The sequence below is a fragment of the Penicillium griseofulvum genome (genome assembly GCF_001561935.1).
Source record: "Penicillium griseofulvum strain PG3 chromosome Unknown contig_96, whole genome shotgun sequence".
In the NCBI taxonomy this organism is placed as follows: domain Eukaryota; kingdom Fungi; phylum Ascomycota; class Eurotiomycetes; order Eurotiales; family Aspergillaceae; genus Penicillium; species Penicillium griseofulvum.
Genome location: NW_024467457.1, coordinates 1 through 19,271, shown reverse-complemented (window position 1 = coordinate 19,271; position 19,271 = coordinate 1). Strand labels below are relative to the sequence as shown.

Here is a 19,271-nt window from a genome sequence, read left to right as displayed (position 1 = left end):
AAGCCCTAAGGCGCTTCTCTTACTCTGCTATGATTTGAATTTCATTACCAGCTAAAATATGTTCTCCGAACAGAACATCCCGAAAGCACTCCAGGAGTAGTGTAATGCTTCTAATTGTAGTTATGTGTAGATTATCACTAGTAGTATGTCTCCCCTCTATCTTCTCCTCTCATCTACTTCCTATAACTCAACCACGATGTATTCAGTTATTCGAGTAATATACTCCTACCGCAATGAATAAATAATCACTTGCACTGTCTCTATGGTCGAAACCGCTATCGCTATCATCGCTTCTTGTCTCCCCGTCCTCCGTACCCTAGTATTCGGCTTACACTCTCGCACGGGAACCTATAGCGGCTGTCGTGGCTACGAGCTGTCACACTCTGGCGTATATACCGGCGCCTAGACCGGTAAGTAAAACACTACCGTCTCTGTCTCACAAAGTTACGTTGACCGCGGCGCAGATGATCTTTTGTGCTATGACTCCGAGGATAGATTGGTAAAGGATACGGTATTAACTTCTAGGCCGGGGATTGCTGTCAGATTTATGAGTATTTCGTGTATAAGGATCGTACATAAGGATATACGGAACTTCTGTGAGGGTGGCTTAGGTGAGGCTAGCCTGGGAAGCGCTTACCTTGTTGATTGTGTATCCCTACTATGCGCTTATATCTATTTAGACTATGCATTTCGGTGTGTAAGGTACCTAATATCATAATATCAGTATGACCTTGATATTACGCTTAGAACAGGCTGGTGTTGCACGTCTCGGCGCTTGCAAAGCTGGTGGTGTATCCCGCACAGAACCGATAGATTCACCACCAGTCACCATCAGGCACATTTCCTCACGAAATAAAATCTCTAGCCTCTTGTACACGGGTGGGATGCGACGGTAAGTCAGTCAGTCAACTCTAGCTTTATTCTGGCTCCTGGCTTCTCCAGAGAAGGATAAAGTTTGCTGTAATAGATCCTGGATTATTTCCAACCCGGAGAGCATTATTTTTTACCACTGGAAGATGTTGATTTTATGTAGGCCTTGGGCAGCCACACTGTTAACAATGTCTGGGGAGTGGAACGAGCCACATGGAGACGGCGTATATTACACTTCACCTGATCATTGTTGACCCAAAAGATTCTCAACCACCGTACCATCTCTTGATTCTTCAACCAACTCTCATTTTGCTTTACAGCTCCCATTTAATCGTTATGCCTACCAGTTCCCCTACGTTGGGTTTTGGTGCCGGGGAACGGGCTGCGGCCAACCTCCAAGCCCGTAGCCAAGTCATCGCCAATGTCGAAAACATTTACAGGAACGTCGAACTTTACCCTTCCGCGAATATACACCCTACCTCCCACGGATTTCTTGGTCGATTGTCGACCTCTTGAGCTAGATGAGGATGGCAAACACCTTGAAACCCCAGCTTCCGATCCCTCCAGTCCGATTTTCTTTGAACCACAGGGTGCTGCATGGGTTCCCGATGTTTGTGAAACCGACCCTAAAGTCACGGCAGACTTGAGGAAAATCACTGATGGATGGGAGAACGCCAAAAATGACCCCTTAGTTCGGAGCCTTCATTCCCAGGTCTGGTTTGTCTTTTTGGGCCTGGAGCGGATGTTCTTCCAGTTCCGCCGAGAGTTCGACCAGGGAGATGGTGAATCCCCCCCAAACCTTAGGCAAGTGTCAAAATGGGTGAAGAGGTAAGATATTGAGCCGCATTGCGACACGAAATTGGTGTATTGATGTGCATTACGCAGTAGCACTATCGGTTATCGCCGATAAATTCTACCCATCTATTTGGGGATCGATGCGATGCTCGCCGGCCGCTGCCTTTGTGCCGAAGGAGTTGTTATATCCTGAAGGAAGACCCCCACACACTCTAATCCACACCTTGATTGAACACGAGCCTTGCGAAACGCTGACCCGGGCAGAGGTGATGATCCTTACCGCAATTATGATAACGCGACTAGAAGGCGAGGGTTGCTTAGAGTATAACACTATTCCAGTGAGTACAGATCTAAGATACCCTTATATAAAAGCTAATATATATTAATTATAATATAGGTTATGGCTATCACGATCTTCGGGCAAATGAAGGCCCGAGTAATCGAAGCCCATTGCACCCCGCAAGTTCTAGTCATCAAGAAGACGGACCTTCTTGATTTTTCGACTAACAAAGTCGCAAACAAGAATATGGACATTCTGCTTGGATTTATGTGTGCCGACCTCGTCGAAAATGCCGGAGAGCCCACAGTTCCCACGGAGACCCCAAAGGTTTGTAATACCGATACAGTTGACCTGGGAAACATGCCGACCATGAATCAGAACTCACGAAACACCGACCCAGAGGTAGAGGGAGGGCATTCACAGAGAGTGGGCCAATAACCAAGGTCCATGTTCGGCCTTTGCTGTCCAATGGTGGGTAACAGGGGCACGAGCAAAGAACCATAGTTTTTTTGAAAGCTGGTCAAGTAAAGGGGTTGCCAATCCTTTTTCAAGGAACTCTCTAACAATCCTAGGGTCAGGGGTCTGGCTGGTAGGCGGTCGGATATGGCAGATTCCCGGTTTGGGATAGCCGGAGGAGCCAAACTACTTCGGGAACCGCTAAGCCAGATCGGAGTCCGCTAAATCAGAATAGGACCGGGTGGGGCCTCTGCCATTTTGGGAAAAGCGTAGATTACAATAACGTATTTCACTACCGAGCTGCGCACACCCCCGAGCTGCGCAGCCTAGAACACATAGTGGAAGCGATAAACTACAATATAATATTTCAACAACGGTTGTCTATATCAGTTTTTCCTTGTAGCCAAATGCTTTTTATGTGATATCTAGCCACTTATTAGAATTTAGGGGACTTTAACAAACTAGTGACTGAGATATATATATTTCAAGAGTTTAGCAATGTATTTTTCGATACCATAACAATGCAAGCTCTCGATTTATTTAAAACTGATATAAGATATTTGAAATGCTTATCAATTGCTATCAGCGAGTAATGAAATCAAATAAAAGCATTGGTTGCTGAAATATTATGTCTTAATTTATCGCTTTGACTATTTGTTCTGGGCTGCGCAGCTCGGTGGTTTGCGCAGCTCGGTAGTGAAATACGTTAAGAGATTGTATAAATTATGTAATTAGGATTCCTTAGTATATTTGTCTTGTTTGTAACCCAATTAGGGCCCCAGCCTAGGTCCGGGTTGAGAGTAGTAACCCAGAAGTTAGAACCCAGTGTTAGGTCAAGATTTTAGACCCGGACCCAACCCGAGCTTGGGTTGGGTCTGGGTCCGGTTGGGTTCTGCGGAAGCCTAGGTCGGAAGGTTAGACCCTCGAACCGCCCTAGTAGCGGGGCAGTTCGAGGGTCGTGAGGGTCACCCGCGGGTCACTGCTACGTCTAAGCTTCGATAGGCGGTAATAGAAGGACGTATTATAGTAAGATAGGTGGCGACGGCGAGTACGTAGCCGATAGGCTTACTAGATTACTTTCCCGGCAGAAGTATGAGAGCTTCTTAAGGATACTCAGAATGGTAGATATAGGCTATTTAATAGCCTAGTTATTGGGACTAGATTGGTATGTAGATTGATCTATCGAGGCTAGCAGTCCCCTCCGGAGATCACTGAGGGGGTGTGTCGGACGGAGTATGAGGACCGGATGACAATATGGACAGCTAGGTAGTTGATTTGAACTGTATGCCATAGGTACCCGCAGGTCTCTTAGTCAAGCCACCATTAAAAAAAAGAAAAAAGCCGCAGAGAACCAACACTTCAAGACGGCTGTCTAGGCAAAAACCTAATCCGCACAAGATAGGCAATATTTCTCCTTATACACTCAGTCACCTCATCCGATACACTCGATAAAAAGTCACGCCGAGTCCCTAAGCCCAACCCATTCGTCTCTAGCATAGGTAACAACGTAAATAGCGGATGAGTCTCTCCCGCATCAAGAACAGCGGATTTCAATGTCTGAAGCCACTGTTCCCCCGAAACCCCGCTAAGCTGGTATCCGTATTCATGCTGCAATATGTCCCAGAGTGTTTGGAATGGGACGCCTTCTGTTATGGCATGGGTATAAGTACCCTCACCACCACTGTCCTGGTTCGGGTTGAGAAGCGCCGTAACCGCAACCATGGATACACTGGCTACATCTGAAACAAATAGCCACCCGTCCGCCTCGTCGCGGTTATAGAGGCCTATCTCAAGACACCCAGCGACGAGTTTCCAGATGAAGTCGCGCGTGTTGGCGTACCAGTTGTTTGCTGCCGAGCCGATGATGTACCCCGGGTTGACGGTGCAGAGGTGCTTGCCTTGGAAGTATGGTACGGGAAATGTATGAGCTTCCAGAGTGAGTCTCTCTGAGATATACTTGGACTGGCTGTAGCCATTCCAGAGGACTCTATCGACCTCGACTTCGTCTCTTACTAGGCTCATCTGATTCTGAGTAGCGGTCAGAGCTGTGGTTGGGGTAGGGGTAGGGTTTCTGCCTCCTGATATAAACACAAAGCTACTGGGAGACCTCGGCTGCGCCATTATCTCCAGGAGGCTCATTGTCGAGTGCACATTTGCCGCCTGGAGGCTCTCGTAGTCGAGCGTGTAATGCACAACCGCACCGCAGTGGATGATCCCGTGCACTACTTTCTCCACTGGACCTTGTCCCGCAAGTAACGCCAGGTGGTATTTGCTTAGGCCGAGTTCCTTCTCAGCGAGATCTCCTGGCCAGACGGTGTAGCGTTGCCGGAAGGATTCGTCCCACCAACCCTCTAGCATTGCGGTTTTGCTGATGGGGTCTCTTGGTGGGGGTGATTTTTGGCCTGGCATATTCCCTGACGGCGGAGGTCGGCGCGCGAGGATGTAGATATGCACGCCTGGTTGGCAAAGTAGCTGTCGGAAGATTTGTCTCCCAAGGTAGCCGGACGCACCGGTGAGGAAGACGTTTCGAATAGCTCGAGCTGCGCCTTTAGCTGTCTTGCTGTCAGTTATCTCCACAGTCAAGGAATCAAGCCGTCTGAGGAGCTGCTGAGAGATGTCCTCAATCTCAGCCTCTGCATTGATAAAAAAAAGTGAGCGAGTGGGTGCCACCCCCCCTGAGCCGTCAATAACCCGCGCCAGGCTTCTAACAGTCAGCTGTCTGGTCTTCATGACCGCCGGGAAAGAAAGCACGTTTCCGAAGCGCTTCCTCAGCGTCGAGAAGAACGTGATCATCTGGATGGAGTCTAGACCGGCCGAATGAAGTGAAACGTCGTGATCGAGGGCTTCAAGCCAGAATGGGCGGTCTGGATGAAGGGAGCGGAGGTATTTGGATAGAAGGGAACTGATTATCACTGCAGTATGCTCGGTCCCCGCTAGGGCCGCTGCATTAGAGCGTCTCTGGCTCTGTAGAGCATTAACTGGTTTATTCTCCGTCTTCTCCAGCCATGCTTTCACTTCCTTCCGATTGATCTTCATGGAAGCTGTGAGCGGGAAATGTGCAAGGGCCACGCAGACAGTAGGGATCATGTAACCGGGCAGGAACTCAGAGAGATAATCCTGGATGCGCGATAGCGGGAGAGTCTCAGCCGGCAAAACTTGCAATGGGTCTGAATGTAGATGGCCTTGGTTCTGCAGCTGGTTAGTCATGACCAGTGCCACCAGCTCGCCTTCCCAAGGCCCACAGGCAGGAATCGTCACAATCCCCCCCTTAACATCAGGGACATGAGAAAGATGATACTCTATTTCTCCTGGCTCAATCCGCTGTCCGCGCACTTTCATCTGGTCGTCCCTGCGGCCCATGAATATTAGAGACCCGTCGAATGCGCTGATGTCGTAGCTAGCTAGATCTCCTGTTCTGTAGAATCGCCTGGGACCTTTGAGATCAAGGGCTTCCGCCCAAGCCGGGTCATTGAAAAACGACGTAGCGGTAAGCTCAGGCTGGTTGAGGTATTCCCGCGCGAGATTTACTCCACTAACGACGAGCTCGCCCACGGAGCCAACGGGGACGAGAACGTTCACGTCGTCGGGGTCGATCAGCCAGCAGGGAGAATTTCGCAGTGGGCGGCCGATGTTTTTGGCTCCGACGTTTCCTTCTCCTTCCCCTGTAGCCACGACTGTCACCGAGGTGTTCAACGAACAGGCCCCAACCTCCGCTGGCCCATAGACATTCATCAGGGTAAGACGGCCTTTCCACCGGTTAACATCCTCCTTCGTCATGCACTCGCCTCCCAACGCGAGAGTTTTGAGGCTTGACACACTGTCTGGATCAATGGAGCGGGCGTACGAGGGCGTAAGGAGGGCAAGGTTGGCCTTGCTCCATTCGATAAAGGCTGAAATATCGTGGAGTCGGTCTTCTTCAGAGGGAATACACACGGACCCTCCGAATATAAGGGTGATGAGGATGTCTATCACTGCCACGTCCCATATGTATGCTGAGAATTGAAGGACTCGCGCGCCTTTGTACCCCATTGCATTCCCTAGGGCAAGTGCGTGGCTGCATACAGCGCCATGCTCGTGGAGGATAGCTTTCGGATAACCTGTTGAGCCGGAGGTGAAGAGGACGAAGGCCGTATCGGTGGATTCAAGTGCAATTTCTTGCCTTGGTCTGGAAGTAAAGCCGGAAGATAAAGCGTCGCGCGGAAGAACAAGAGAGTTGGCTACAAGACATGAAACCTCAGAAGCATGCAGGGCAGAGGTAACCAGGGTAGTGCACCCCAGGATTCGAAGCATATTTCTTAACCTCTTCTTTGACTGCAACGGATCCAGCGCGGCAAAGACGCCGCCAGCCTTCAATATCCCGAGAATGGCGATGACAGCCCAGGAGGACTTTGTGAAGGCGTATGCCACACGCGTCCCTTTGACCACACCGGCGCCAATCAGGCGCATGGCCAGGGTGTCTGAGAGCGTATCTAGCTGTTGGTACGACAGGCGGCCGTCCCATGCGCAGATGGCCTCGGCGTCTGGGGTCGCCTGGACGGAGGCGCGGATTAGGGCGTTGATGGTGTAGGTACTATCAGTGCGCTTTCTGTCCATGATACCCCAGCGAAGAAGATATTCTCGTGTGGAATCGAGTGCCAAACTTTGCAACCTGGTCAGCTTATAAATGGATGTGAATGTGCGCTTGTTGTAGTCATTCAGGATTCGTTCAAATGTGCGTGCTATGGACTCAGCATATCTAAGGGGAATACAGTTCGGTCGGTACTGCATCACCAAAGAGCCGCTGGCCAGGGAAGAAACTATTCGTAAACTCGTCTATTATTGTGCGATTAGCATTTGCACCATAGGCTGCATGGAAGGTGTCGGGTCCTCATACGTGTTCAATCTCCTTGATATTGATATCTCCCGTCCAGTCCCTCGACGGAACGTCGCCACTTCTCTTGCCAAGGATCCCAGTGTACAGCAGCACAGCCGTATTCACACGGCTGTTTTCACAAGACGACAGATCTGCAGTCTTCCATCCTCGATACACCATATCAATACCCATCTTATTATCAGTGGTCTGATACTGATATGAGACAATCCTTGCATGTCCAGTATCGATCAATGCATCGTCACTGTGTACAGCCGCGCGAGCATATACAAAAGAGACATCGTCTTTACCGGTGTACAGCTTCACCAGTAACGCCCAGCAGTGCTGTAGCTGGTCGATGCTATATCTCTGGGCTGTAGGCGAGTTCAATTCAATCAATGCCAACGGGGAGGTCGCGGGTGCTGGAGTATATCCAGGTAAAGTCGGAAAGAATTCATTTAGAGCCATCATGGTAGGTTAAGTTGAACTCAGTTCAGTGCATTTGTGAAGTGGATGCAAAGCCCTTTAAATAGTCACGCTGTACAAACTGCTGTGCAATACAGCCTGCTGGTCTTGGAAATGGAATAGTCGATCTTGAGTCTACCTTGTTGGAAGCCTCGAGTCGGATCTAGTGAGGCTGGTAATGCGGAGTGGTATTTGAAAAGTGAGGCTGACATCTTTACATGACCGACTAGTAGTGGGATAGGTGGCCATGAGAATTCATAAAGAATTTACCTGCCTTGCGTCTTTAGGGTGATATTAGGCTACAGGGTGCCTAGATACGAAGGCTGTGTTGAGCGTGTGGACAAATCTTCACCCTCAGCTCTCTGAATTGTTTAAATATTTAGGTGTCTTTCAGGCAAACAGCGGCAAGATAGGTAGAAACGAGGGCAGAAGATATAAAGTAAAATATGTACATGTATTATTCGAAGCTATCTCGGTATCCTTGCCCCTCGTTGCATCGCATTCAAATATATAAAAGTGGGTACGCCGATGATGAAGGGCATTGTAGATGAAGGAATGTAAATAAAAAGGGGGGTAAATTGTTTGCTATCATCAGCATCATATTATCTGTCCCTATTGGTAGCCCTGGAGCATTTGACGTAGGCAGATAGGAAATGGGGCTCTACGAATCCAGCGCCTCAGCTGATAATCGACTTCGCCACCCATTTCGGGTCGTGCGGAAGACTAGCTGATGATAGTATTCTCTGGGGGAAAACGAGTAGACATAACACTACTAGTCCACTACTGAGTTCTTCAGGTACCGTTTTCTGATATTCGTCCCAAAATGACTAAACACCCATCCATAAAGCCCTGGGGCGCAAGATCTGGCAGCGCCCCCAGCGTTGCACACTGGCTTGAACTACCGGGCTCCTCGCTCGCAACACTCGTTGCCAATCTCGACGCTGATGTACGTTTGCCTGTCTGTCTACATGCCTAGCTACCTTGATATGTCTCCTGTTTTCAATATCCATGCATATCAGTCTCGTTATTTACACTCGGATGGACTGGGACAGTGCATCCTGGTCTAGTGCGAATACGGTAATATCTCCGTCTCGAAGACGCACCACTCCGTCGGCGCATCGCCCATCACTCATCATGCGTGTCATCGGGCCCGACACAACCCGGATGGTCAAACCAGTGCTGGATTGCGGCACCCGGGTATAGGGTTGTTGTGAAGCCGTCGTGCGCACCCCCTAACCCTAGCCTAGCCTAGACTTTGCCTTTCCTAAAAGGAAGGTTCTCCAGACATTTATATGAGGGCACAAAGGTTCAAGGAGTTATTGAAGTGACCTTAGAATATCCTCTATATGACGGTCACGTCTCTGTCACTGTTACTTCTACTGCTTCCGCTTTAACCCAAGAAGCATCTTCCTTCGCCACTCGTAGGATCTGGACAATCTCCGCAAAGCCACGGTCTTCAGCATACCACAGGGCCGTCCTCCCATCCATGCACTGGATCTCGGTATCGGCACCATGACCACGCAGGACCTCGACAACGTCAATATGCCCGTTGATCACTGCGCGTATAAGCGGAGTTCGACCCCAGTTACAGGGCATATTGATCGGCGAGCCATGCTCTAGGAGCAGCCGAACGGCATCAGCGTGTCCCTTGCCCGCCGCGAGGGATAAGGGAGTGAGCCCATTCCCCGATCTCAAGTTGACATCCCCGCCATGGAAAAGCAACAGGCTGATCACAGCCGTGTCGCCGCCCCAAGCCGCCCATGATAGCGGCGGGCGCCCACCATCAAAAGCCTTAGAGTCCGCATCGATCAACTTATCCTGCGTCGGACGCTGATCGTGGTCCTTCGAGTCCCAAGATGACCACGAGGGCGGGATATACGGGTACTTCGTATCCTGGATGTGTGGACTCGCGCCGAATTCTTCTATCAGGACTCGGACAAGCTCGAGGTGCCCTCTGCTTGCTGCTCTCGAAAGCGATGTCCGGCCGTACCACGAGGACGCGTCAACCTCAGCGCCGTGCCGGATGAGTACTCTGACCGTGTCTAGGTGGCCAAGGCCGGCGGCCCAGTTGAGAGCGCTGCGGCCGTAGTCGGTATCTTCGCATTCTATGTCTGCTCCTGCGCGGATGAGGACTTCGGCGGCAGCGCTTTGACCTTCGCCCGCAGCCCAGGATAATGGGGTTCTGCCATAGACGGCGTCTCTGGAATTGAGGTCGAAGGGGACGGTGCTGAGGCGGAGGAGTTCCTGGATGAAGAGGTGATGGCCTCTCTCTGCGGCGTAGGAGATTGCGGTGCGGCCCCGGTCGGTCTTGGAGTCTATTATATTGGGGAGCTGGCTCTTGAGGAGGGGCACGAGCTCTGTAGCACCTAGGTATGCTAGTAGATGGATTCCGGTGAGAGTGCGAGGTGTTGATTGGCTGTAATTGAGGTGTCTGTAATTTGGAGCCAGGAGGACTTGTCCGATAGACCTGACACGTGCCTCGTCTGTTAATAAAGATAGGATCAGATCTCGGGTTTCCCCGTCGATCTTTGTAGGAGAGCAATGGGATGGCCAGTGGTTTGAAGCGTAATCAAGTAATGGGTACTGCTGTAGCCTTGCCTCGAATTCTTCATCTGACTGACACAGATGGATAAATTCCTCCATGGAAAGATATTCAAGGCAAGTCTTCTGGATCTTCTGCTGAGCGTCCGGGAAGTATTCCTCGCGCATTCGATCAATGTACTCCTGTGCTGTCTTATGCACTAGCCGTACAGTCCCCTTTTCTTCTTCAAGTTCCAAGAGACCTGCACACACGGATATTAAAATATCTTGATCTATCACAGCTTCTTCATCGAGGTAAGTTTTCCCTGTCTCAACGGCTAGCGCTTGCTGTAGTTCTGACACGGTCAATGGGCGAACGGCACAGACTACCCAGGACAAGATTTCACGCGCAAGCGTCACATCTTCAGCGTCTTGCGACAGAATTCGTTCTAGGGCCTCGCGGTAGTTGTCTGAGATTGTAGAAGGCAGCGTAGATGCAGCTAGTCGGATGGCCTTTCGGTTTGACTTCTGGGCCAATGCCTCCATTTGCAATTTCGCAATTAGGAACCTGAAGAACAATCAGCTTTCACTTTAGATATCAAGTTGTCTAAAGGTAGCTTACATTCCCTGCGTGTTGTTGGCAACCTTTTCGGCAAGATCATCCCTCATCTCCAAGTCATCCGCCAGGATCTGCGTCAACCGAGCGTTCTGCGCCATGAAGCCCTTGACATACAGGGCAATGTCCTGCCGCTGCGCAACGATCTCGATTTTGGCGAAATCGCTCAAGTTGCGACTCGTACTTGGGATCGGTCGCGAGGTGACCAGCAGCCTGATTGATGGCTGGAGCGATTGTAACATCGTGATGAGAAGTTGACTCGTTGACTCGGATGAAGAAAGCTCGTCTAGGGCATCAATTACGATGAATGTCCCGGGCAATCTAGATGTCAGAGACTGCAAAAGAAGCAGATATTCGCTCGCCGTGGGCCTCGACATCTCTCTACTGTGTAGCTCCCATGAGGAGCGCACCTCTTGTGGTGCAGTCCCTAGTTTAAGAATTAACTGTTGCAAGAGACTCCCTAGAAGATTGACCAAGTTTTGAGTGTCCGTGTCTTTGTGGTTGCAGTAAAGGTACGCCAATCCGTGGGATGGAAATTTCTGGCGCACGTCGTTAATTATCACAGACCTGGTTCAATCAGTTTGATGAGCTGATAAAATTGATCGCGATTATACATACGCGAGAATAGTTTTCCCGGCCCCAGCTTCACAGAGTCAGCGGCAAATGGAGAGCATAGTAGATTGGCGGAGCTACTCACGTATTCCAAAACACCATACAGAGTTTGAGGAGCCGTCCAACCAAGCCTTGTAGCGTTCATCCTTTTGAATCCAGCTCAGGGTCCCGTCATGATATCGACTGAAGATATCCGAGTGGGTACCGATACTTTTCAATGGCGATAGCCAGTTAAGGATCTCAAGAGTCAGTTGACTCTGTCGGCGTCTCTCCTGCTCATCCCGTAAAGTTGTCACATTCTCCTGGATTGCAGTTGATAGAGAACTATCACGTGTAGTATCAGCCCTGAACCAGGAGGCCAAGTTATGAGAGGGAATGGTTACGCATTGTCGCTCTGAAGTACGAGAACGAGAATAGTCTTGTACCTCTCCATTGTCCTCAACAAATCATCCACCTCATCCTTACGGAACGGCCATCGAACCCTCCGGGTGAACCTCCTAAAACCGACACCAGGTTGCAGCCTATCCCACAGGGTCTGGAGACAATCCTTCAGTTGATAGAGGATACCATCCTCGCCGCACAGAGACAGGAACGCTTGTGGGAGCAGTTCCATCTTCTCCGCGTTTGCCTTCAGGATAGTCAGGCAGCCTGTCATGAGCAGAAGCTCGTTCAGGACTCTCTGGCGCTGTTCTGAGGCATCTTTGAGATTGCTAATGTACTGGGTGACTTTGTTGCTGATCGCCAAGAGACCGATTATTCCGGTGGTAACACTGAGCGGGTCCATATCTACCTCAGATGATGGGGGATAGGATAGGGGTGATAGGTGAGCCGAAGGCCCTCGGGATGCTCAACTTCGAGAGTAGGTGTGGGGAAAAGGTAATATATATATAGCCTTGTTGCCCCTCCTCTTCCTCTTCGGCGAGGCTGCAGGCAGCGGGCTGCTGTCAGCCTCACCTTCGTCGTGTGTGTGATTGGTTGAAGACGATTGTCCGGCAGGGACATGTGCAAAGGTGTATAGCGGCCTAAGGGCGCATGTCTGATCTTAGACTGACAGAAATTAAAATACCTTGAATTACTAAACCGTAGAAGATGGGTATGCTTATGCACCTTATCCACATGGCGCCTTGATGATGATGATGAAGAATTCATTAACCCGATGTACCTCGCTATTACATACATGCTGCTATGTGGGAGTAGCGTCCCCAGAGCCTGCTCTTTGACGACAAATGGTGGTGCATCCCCAGTTTACAACCACCCTGTAACTAGACAGGACTCGGTCTCCCGAGGTCCCGCCTGAATTGTAAGGCCACAAGCCGGCCGGCATGGCGCAAATTAGACAAGAAAATTATAAAGAAAATCAATTCCCGCATTCCCCCGCGGGCGCAGAGTGTCCTCTCTCTGCAATGCACCTCTCACTTCTTCCTTACTTCCTTCTTCCCCTTCTCTTACTTCTCTCCCCTTGGTTCCCTGAGTCACTGGGTCCCTATATCACTAGGACTGCTAGATCTATATCATATAGGTAGGTTGTATACGAATAGGTTTAGGTCGCGACGCTATACCTTATCGTCCTTGTCGTCAGTAATAGCCGATCTCTATATATATTAGTATAGGGTAATAATAGCCGACCTAGCGCTATACTTAGACTATTCCCGAATCCTCGAGTCTCTCATATATCCACTTAGGCCTAGCAGTGACCCTCCGGGTGGTCCATGATCTTGGACCCTCCACCCGCCCCTCCGAGGATCAGGGTCCCTCATGAGCGACCCTGACCCGACCCTGACCCTATGAATTTTGTAAAAAAAATCCCTAAATTGTCTCGACCATAGGCCTTTCCTCTATTCGACCGTCTATTCCTTTTATAACCCACTCGAGAAAAGCCCTATAAGTTCTGATGTCCGGCGAAATAACGACCTATAAATATAATTTGACAAAACTAGGGATAGAAGCATAATTTAGCGATTTGTTTCTCTGCTCCTAGGGCTGAGACTTACTCGTCAAAAATAAGTAACGTATGACTATAACTAGATTCTGTTTGTGGGTAGCTCTACCCGCTGGATTTCATTATTACTATACTCCCCGAAGTCTATAATATTGGCTATATATTTCAACGTTAGCCCATGCTTGGTACGCATTTTGCTCGTGACGAAGTGAGGTTGTAGTGATAAAGCGAGGCTAGAGAGATAAAAAAAACCCCGGATGGGAAAACAAGGGTACTTGTAGCCTTTTTGGTCACGATAGGAAATGTACATTTTGCTATACGGGCTGAATATTTAGGTGAGGAATATTCAGGTGGGTGAATATCTGCCCTGAGTGCCCTGAATAGAGCGGCGAGCCGCCCACACCCACCCGAACCGTGGGCGCTCGGTGACCACCACCTTAGACATGCTGTTGTATGTTTTTATGTTTTTGTTTTGACTGGGCAAAATCCTCTTTTGCCATATAACCGGCACATAGTGAGTGACACAGTCTTTGAAAGAATCTTCAATTTATTCAACTACATTAAATACCGAAATGACAAATAGAATGTTGTTGCGCTAATAGAACCATATTATTGATCGGAAGCAGGCTTGACAACATGATAGGAACTATTGCATAACAGTTATGAAGACCCGACTAGAGAGAACTAATCCCTCACAATTAAGTGCTAGCAACGAGAACAGCAGGGTCACCATTAGTGATAGAGACGCAGATCTTTCCGCTTTCGTCGGCTGTGATTGTCCCCTCTCCAAAGGTATTCTTCCACGTCCCACCAGGCTTCTTAGAGTCGAAGCAGTGCTCACCCTTAGATCCAGATCCACTGTTGGTCGTAAGGACAATGACGTCTCCGCCCGCTCTGCTCCACGCATATGCCGTGTCTGCGACGTACAGATGGACATGGTCGTTATCAGCGAGGCCACCAGCAGCCTTTCTCGCCGCGGAGAGCAGAGATATGGCTTTGTACAGGTCCGCGTCGGTGCTGAATTTACTGCGCCATAGGTCCTCGCGGTTTGCGGGGTCGTTGCCGCCCGCGTAGCCCTGTTCCGTGCCGTAGTAGACAATGGGGATGCCTCGAGCGAGAATGACGTAGGCAAGTGCGTTTTTCAAAAGCGACTTGTCATTCTTCACGCTCAGCCATCGCGCATTGTCGTGGTTGTCGATGAACGTGCCCAGAGTGGTGGGATCAGGGAAAGCGGTATCGATTTTACCGTGCATGTTAACTATCTCCTGGGAAGAGCCCTTTTGCTGGTAGAAGTTGTTCACGGGATAATAGACCGCGTAGTTGAGCAGGCCGTCCATGCCCTTTGCGTATCCGGCAAGGTAGGTTGGGTCACCGTCCCAGACTTCACCGATGGTGTAAACCCCGGCAGCGGAGGAGAAGGCCGACCAGAAGTCCTTTTCAACGTGTTTCACGGTGTCGATACGCAAGCCGTCGAACTCGTATTCTGCGACGAGCCATTTGATCCATTTCTGGAAGAGTTCCCGGATCTCGGGACTCTCTGTGTTTATATCAGGTAGGTCTGCTGCGATACGGCACTTTTCAACACTCTCCTGGTTTGAATAGTCAGGTGTGCAGGCGGCATGGTAGGAGCTCTCCTGGTTCAATGGCTCCGGCTTGTTCTCGCCGATGGGGCCTCCCATATGGTTGGCAACTACGTCTGCCATGACATAGATTCCCTGTTTTCGAAGCCGGTTAGTTACTTCCAACTTGGACCGGAGGAAACGTTATGGAATTGTACTTGCCTTCTCATGTGCGGCAGCAACTAGACTCTTAAGATCTTCAGCGGTGCCATAGTTCTCATTGACGCTATAGAGATCCCGTGCCCAATATCCATGATATCCACCCGGCGCATCTGTAGAAATGATAACGTGATTAGATAAGTTGCGTTGAGAATAGAACAGTCTAATAACTAATCGAACTCACTAGCGACAACAGGGGTGATCCAGATTGCATCAAAGCCCATCCCCTTAATATAGTCAAGTTTGGACTGCAAGCCTTGGAAAGTTCCACCGCAGTAGTTTCCAAGGTTGCCACAGGCATCTCCACCTGCATCATCGCTTCCACGGGCAATGCGATCAGTCAAGGCAAAGTAAATACTGCGGGACTTCCATGCTTTCGCGTCCGCCGCTGATACAGTGCCTATCAGGGGGAGTAGAAAAGCTGCCAGGGTATGGGACAGCTTCATAATTCAGAAGTGATGCCTCAAATTGTTGAAGATTGTAGTGAGCTTGTAGATGATTTAAATACGATATTCGGAGAAGCTGGCCTCCTTTTATATCTGGATCTTCACGATGTGCTCTCTACGCAGCCCGGCTCCGAGACTTTGACCTTGCCATATCCCTTGGCACGGGTTGCCAATCCTTCATAGATGTGGTTTCCCTCCAATATATTCCATCTATCCTGAAGATCTTTCCTCATACAGTTAGCTCCCCGATAATAGGCCGACGGTGCCCCTAGAGAAAAGCCGGGGCAATGTTTAGACCAGCCCTGAAACTCTGAAAGCGGGGGATCTGCACACAATTTGGAGTTAAAATGGTTAGCAAAACGTCAATCATACTCCAAATACAGCAATAAGTGATGATAATGGTCCATTGTCGGCCCGAGACACTGTGACTTTGGAGATGTTTCAGCTGGGCAAATTATTGTTATGGTTGCATACCATGGAATTACAAGGTATTTTCCTGAGAAATTTCTCCGATTCGAATTGCCAAGTGCATAATAAACTACTCCGTACACAGGAAAACAACTACCGGACTTTTGTTTTAGTTAGAAGTCATATATATTTCTTGGTACTATATTTCTCTCATTAATCTCCGACTATACCACATTTAGAGCCGTGGAATGTGTTTATTACTATAGACACGTACATACATGTAGTTATATAGGGGTAATTGTGAAACGGTCTACTATTTTTTGAACGTGTTACGTTTGTGTGATTACTGATATGATGCCCATACATTGGATCTCTGTAACTATTCAAAGCAACAAAAAAAACAAATACCAATACCACTTCCTCTGCCGAAACTGCAGACCCTTAGTGCAAAGTCTGCTGATACTTGCAGGAGGCTCTGCCCGTGGCTTACGAGGCTGCGACTAGCATGCCGAGGCTGTTCTAAAATGAATGTCCCTCTCTCTTGGTATTTCTGCTAAAGAAACTCCTTGCACAGAAAATTCTATCACCGAACATGTCTGGTTTTACGTGTACTCAATTCAACGCCCCTTGCATGGAAGCAGCTGGAAACTGTATGTCAAATGGGAAATTTCTAATGTGCCTTTCGCGGTACGGGCTGAAGATCCACCCCCTGATTAGAGCGGCGAGCCTCCATGCCTGAACCATGAGCGCTTGGTGACCACCGTCATCCACATGCTGCTGTGATTTTTTTTTTTTTTTTTTTTTTTTTCTTCAGGACTGACTGGCATTGTGGATGCTTCGAAACTAGTGGGAGTGGCGCAAGCTAAGTTATTAGACTACCCTTTAGAACAAATTATTCCATAGAACACAAATAGAACATTAGTTACAGTATTATCAGAAAAATCCCTAAGTGAAAAGTCATCCAGATTTATGAGATGCCCCAGCATGAAGTTGTAAGGTTATACAGACCCTTCTATTAAGTACCCACTGCCCATTTCCCCACCAAAACTGACCGAGTTTGAAGTCTATTCTCTCGATGAATTTATTTTGTAACCCATTTTTATTTTTTTATTTTTTATCTTGTTTATAATTGAAAGCTCGATATAATATATTATAAAATTATATCCGTAGGTACTTCTTCATAAAATGTGGCCAATTTTCAAAGTCATGATAGAGATTCTGATCGCCAGTTTAGTATGGGAGCCATTATATATAATGACAATTTATCTTGACGTTTGGAATTCAATTACTTACTCAACAAATATATATATTGGACTATTCGGAAAGAGATATCCTACTAATGTTATAAAGGCCTTTTATTGAAAATTACTAGAAAAATAATTACAATATAAATTTATCGAGAGAATATGGTTCAAAATTGCTCAGTTTTGGTGCGAAAATGGGCAGTGGGTAGATACCTAGTAACCGCTATGATATAGAAAAGTTGCTAAAAGCCACACTTTTTTTTGGCGTTAGCCTATAAAACTGATGCATATAACGAATGGTGTCTAAAAAAAAGCCATTGAAAAGACATTAGAAGGCCGCATGAGCCGACTATTCTTACTAAAATACATATAAAAAAGTCCATCTTATAGAGCCCTTTTCCTTTTCCTTTTTTACCGTCGAGGATAAAAATAAATATATATCCGATAAACTCATCCCTACTGTTTGTGCTATTTGCCAGACTTGAGATCTTCGCCGGTTCGCCGGTCTGCCTGCTAGATTTACAAGGTATACATACTCTGCCCATTTATAGAGTTTTACAATATCTATCCTTCTTCATTATCTCTCTAACATCAATACCTTTTTACGACCTACGGTATACCGCATATTAACCCACGCAAGTCTATGACATAGTTGCTGTTGGTATAAACATACGTGTACACCAGTACAACGACCACTAGCGTTCGTGCGATCTTTTACCTTTCACACTTGAATACACCCTTCACGTGTCTCCACACGTGGAACACTTTTTTTTTCCATTTTTTTTATTGTACTTCACGCAAAGGTTCGTGAGCTCCTTCATATATCCATCACATTTTCCTTCTTCTGATGGATCTGATAAGTCACAGTGCACCAGTTCCTCCCATTGCAGTCTTCTTATGGTTCTAATATTTTTACATATTCCAACTGATCGGATGAAGGATACCAAGTGTTGGCCCATCACTACTCTAGGCGAGGTACCCTAATACCCCTCGATTTTTCAAAATTCTCTGTTCTCTATTTGATTTTCTGCGTGGACAAGGTCAGCTCACATTTGAGATATATACAGAATCGGAATACCGACCTGATTCCTTCTGATATCGCTGCAGGCATTACAAACGAAGATGATAAGATTTTCACTTTGATTCCCTTCCTAGGTCTGGCGTTGGCAGTGAGAGCGACATTGCAGGTATTAGTACAATCCTGTTAGCACTCGACAAATGATTTATAAAGCGAGGAAAGATTTTGAGCTTACCGTAGGACTCTGATGAAGTCATTATAAAAAGTGTAGGTTAATCGACTTCTATTATTCCGACACCACGGGTTGTATGAGAGAGACTGATGGTTTGAAATGGCTTTAAGGTCTTATAACCTTGTCCATATCGATCTCTTTGCCATCACTTAGGACAGGCTTTGAAAATTTCATACAGCATATGTAGTACTAGTGGGTCTAATAGTGGAGTCGGAATTGAAGTGGAAAAGTAAAGTGTTTGTGATTATTGCCAGTAGATATTGGTCCTGTGTCGAGATTCCCGAGGTCTTACGGCTATCGCCCCTACTTAACCTTCCAATTCTTGCCGTTTGGGTCTCTATCTGAAATAAAAAAAATAAAAGACCTAGAACATAGAAGACTTATATTTTAGTTTATTAAACTACTATATGATCCATATATGGGGTCATAATATGGGGTCATATATAAAAAAAAGTGGACCTGCGCGGGATTGAACCACGAATCTCCGAGGAACGACATGAAAACTCCCTAGAGGGATGTTTACATAAGCTCGGCGCCTTAACCATTGGGCCACAAGTCCTTTGTCGCAAACCCGTCGTTGCCTTTCAGAATTATAAGTTTACTACCACCATATACCCTCTCCTCACAAAGCCTGTGCTTGGTATGTACAAGCATCTAAGGCATAGTCTCCAATTTCCAACAATATTCTGCGAATGCGACCCAACATGGACCAGGCATATTATTATTCAAGAAATTAAGAAATA

At 47.9% G+C, this 19,271-nt stretch overlaps 4 protein-coding genes across 4 annotated transcripts; 1 reads left to right on the top strand and 3 right to left on the bottom strand.

Moving 5' to 3' along the window:
* Nucleotides 1-1,291: 1,291 nt before the first annotated feature.
* On the top strand, nucleotides 1,292-2,383 carry PGRI_063010 (uncharacterized protein; the record flags this gene model as incomplete). Its single annotated transcript, XM_040794015.1, has 3 exons — nucleotides 1,292-1,652; nucleotides 1,756-2,003; nucleotides 2,063-2,383. 3 exons carry the CDS (start codon nucleotides 1,292-1,294, stop codon nucleotides 2,381-2,383), a joined length of 930 nt encoding a protein of 309 aa, XP_040647980.1.
* Nucleotides 2,384-3,760: 1,377 nt separating this feature from the next.
* On the bottom strand, nucleotides 3,761-7,721 carry PGRI_063000 (Male sterility, NAD-binding; the record flags this gene model as incomplete). The annotated part of the gene is made up of 2 exons (XM_040794014.1): nucleotides 3,761-7,213; nucleotides 7,275-7,721. The coding sequence occupies 2 exons, from the start codon at nucleotides 7,719-7,721 to the stop codon at nucleotides 3,761-3,763; spliced, it is 3,900 nt and encodes a 1,299-aa protein (XP_040647979.1).
* A 1,347-nt stretch (nucleotides 7,722-9,068) lies between these two features.
* On the bottom strand, nucleotides 9,069-12,247 carry PGRI_062990 (uncharacterized protein; the record flags this gene model as incomplete). The annotated part of the gene is made up of 5 exons (XM_040794013.1): nucleotides 9,069-10,803; nucleotides 10,858-11,418; nucleotides 11,470-11,494; nucleotides 11,549-11,787; nucleotides 11,847-12,247. 5 exons carry the CDS (start codon nucleotides 12,245-12,247, stop codon nucleotides 9,069-9,071), a joined length of 2,961 nt encoding a protein of 986 aa, XP_040647978.1.
* Nucleotides 12,248-14,100: 1,853 nt separating this feature from the next.
* Nucleotides 14,101-15,626, bottom strand: PGRI_062980 (Glycoside hydrolase, superfamily; the record flags this gene model as incomplete). Its single annotated transcript, XM_040794012.1, has 3 exons — nucleotides 14,101-15,117; nucleotides 15,205-15,293; nucleotides 15,365-15,626. The coding sequence occupies 3 exons, from the start codon at nucleotides 15,624-15,626 to the stop codon at nucleotides 14,101-14,103; spliced, it is 1,368 nt and encodes a 455-aa protein (XP_040647977.1).
* Between the last annotated feature and the right edge of the window lie 3,645 nt (nucleotides 15,627-19,271).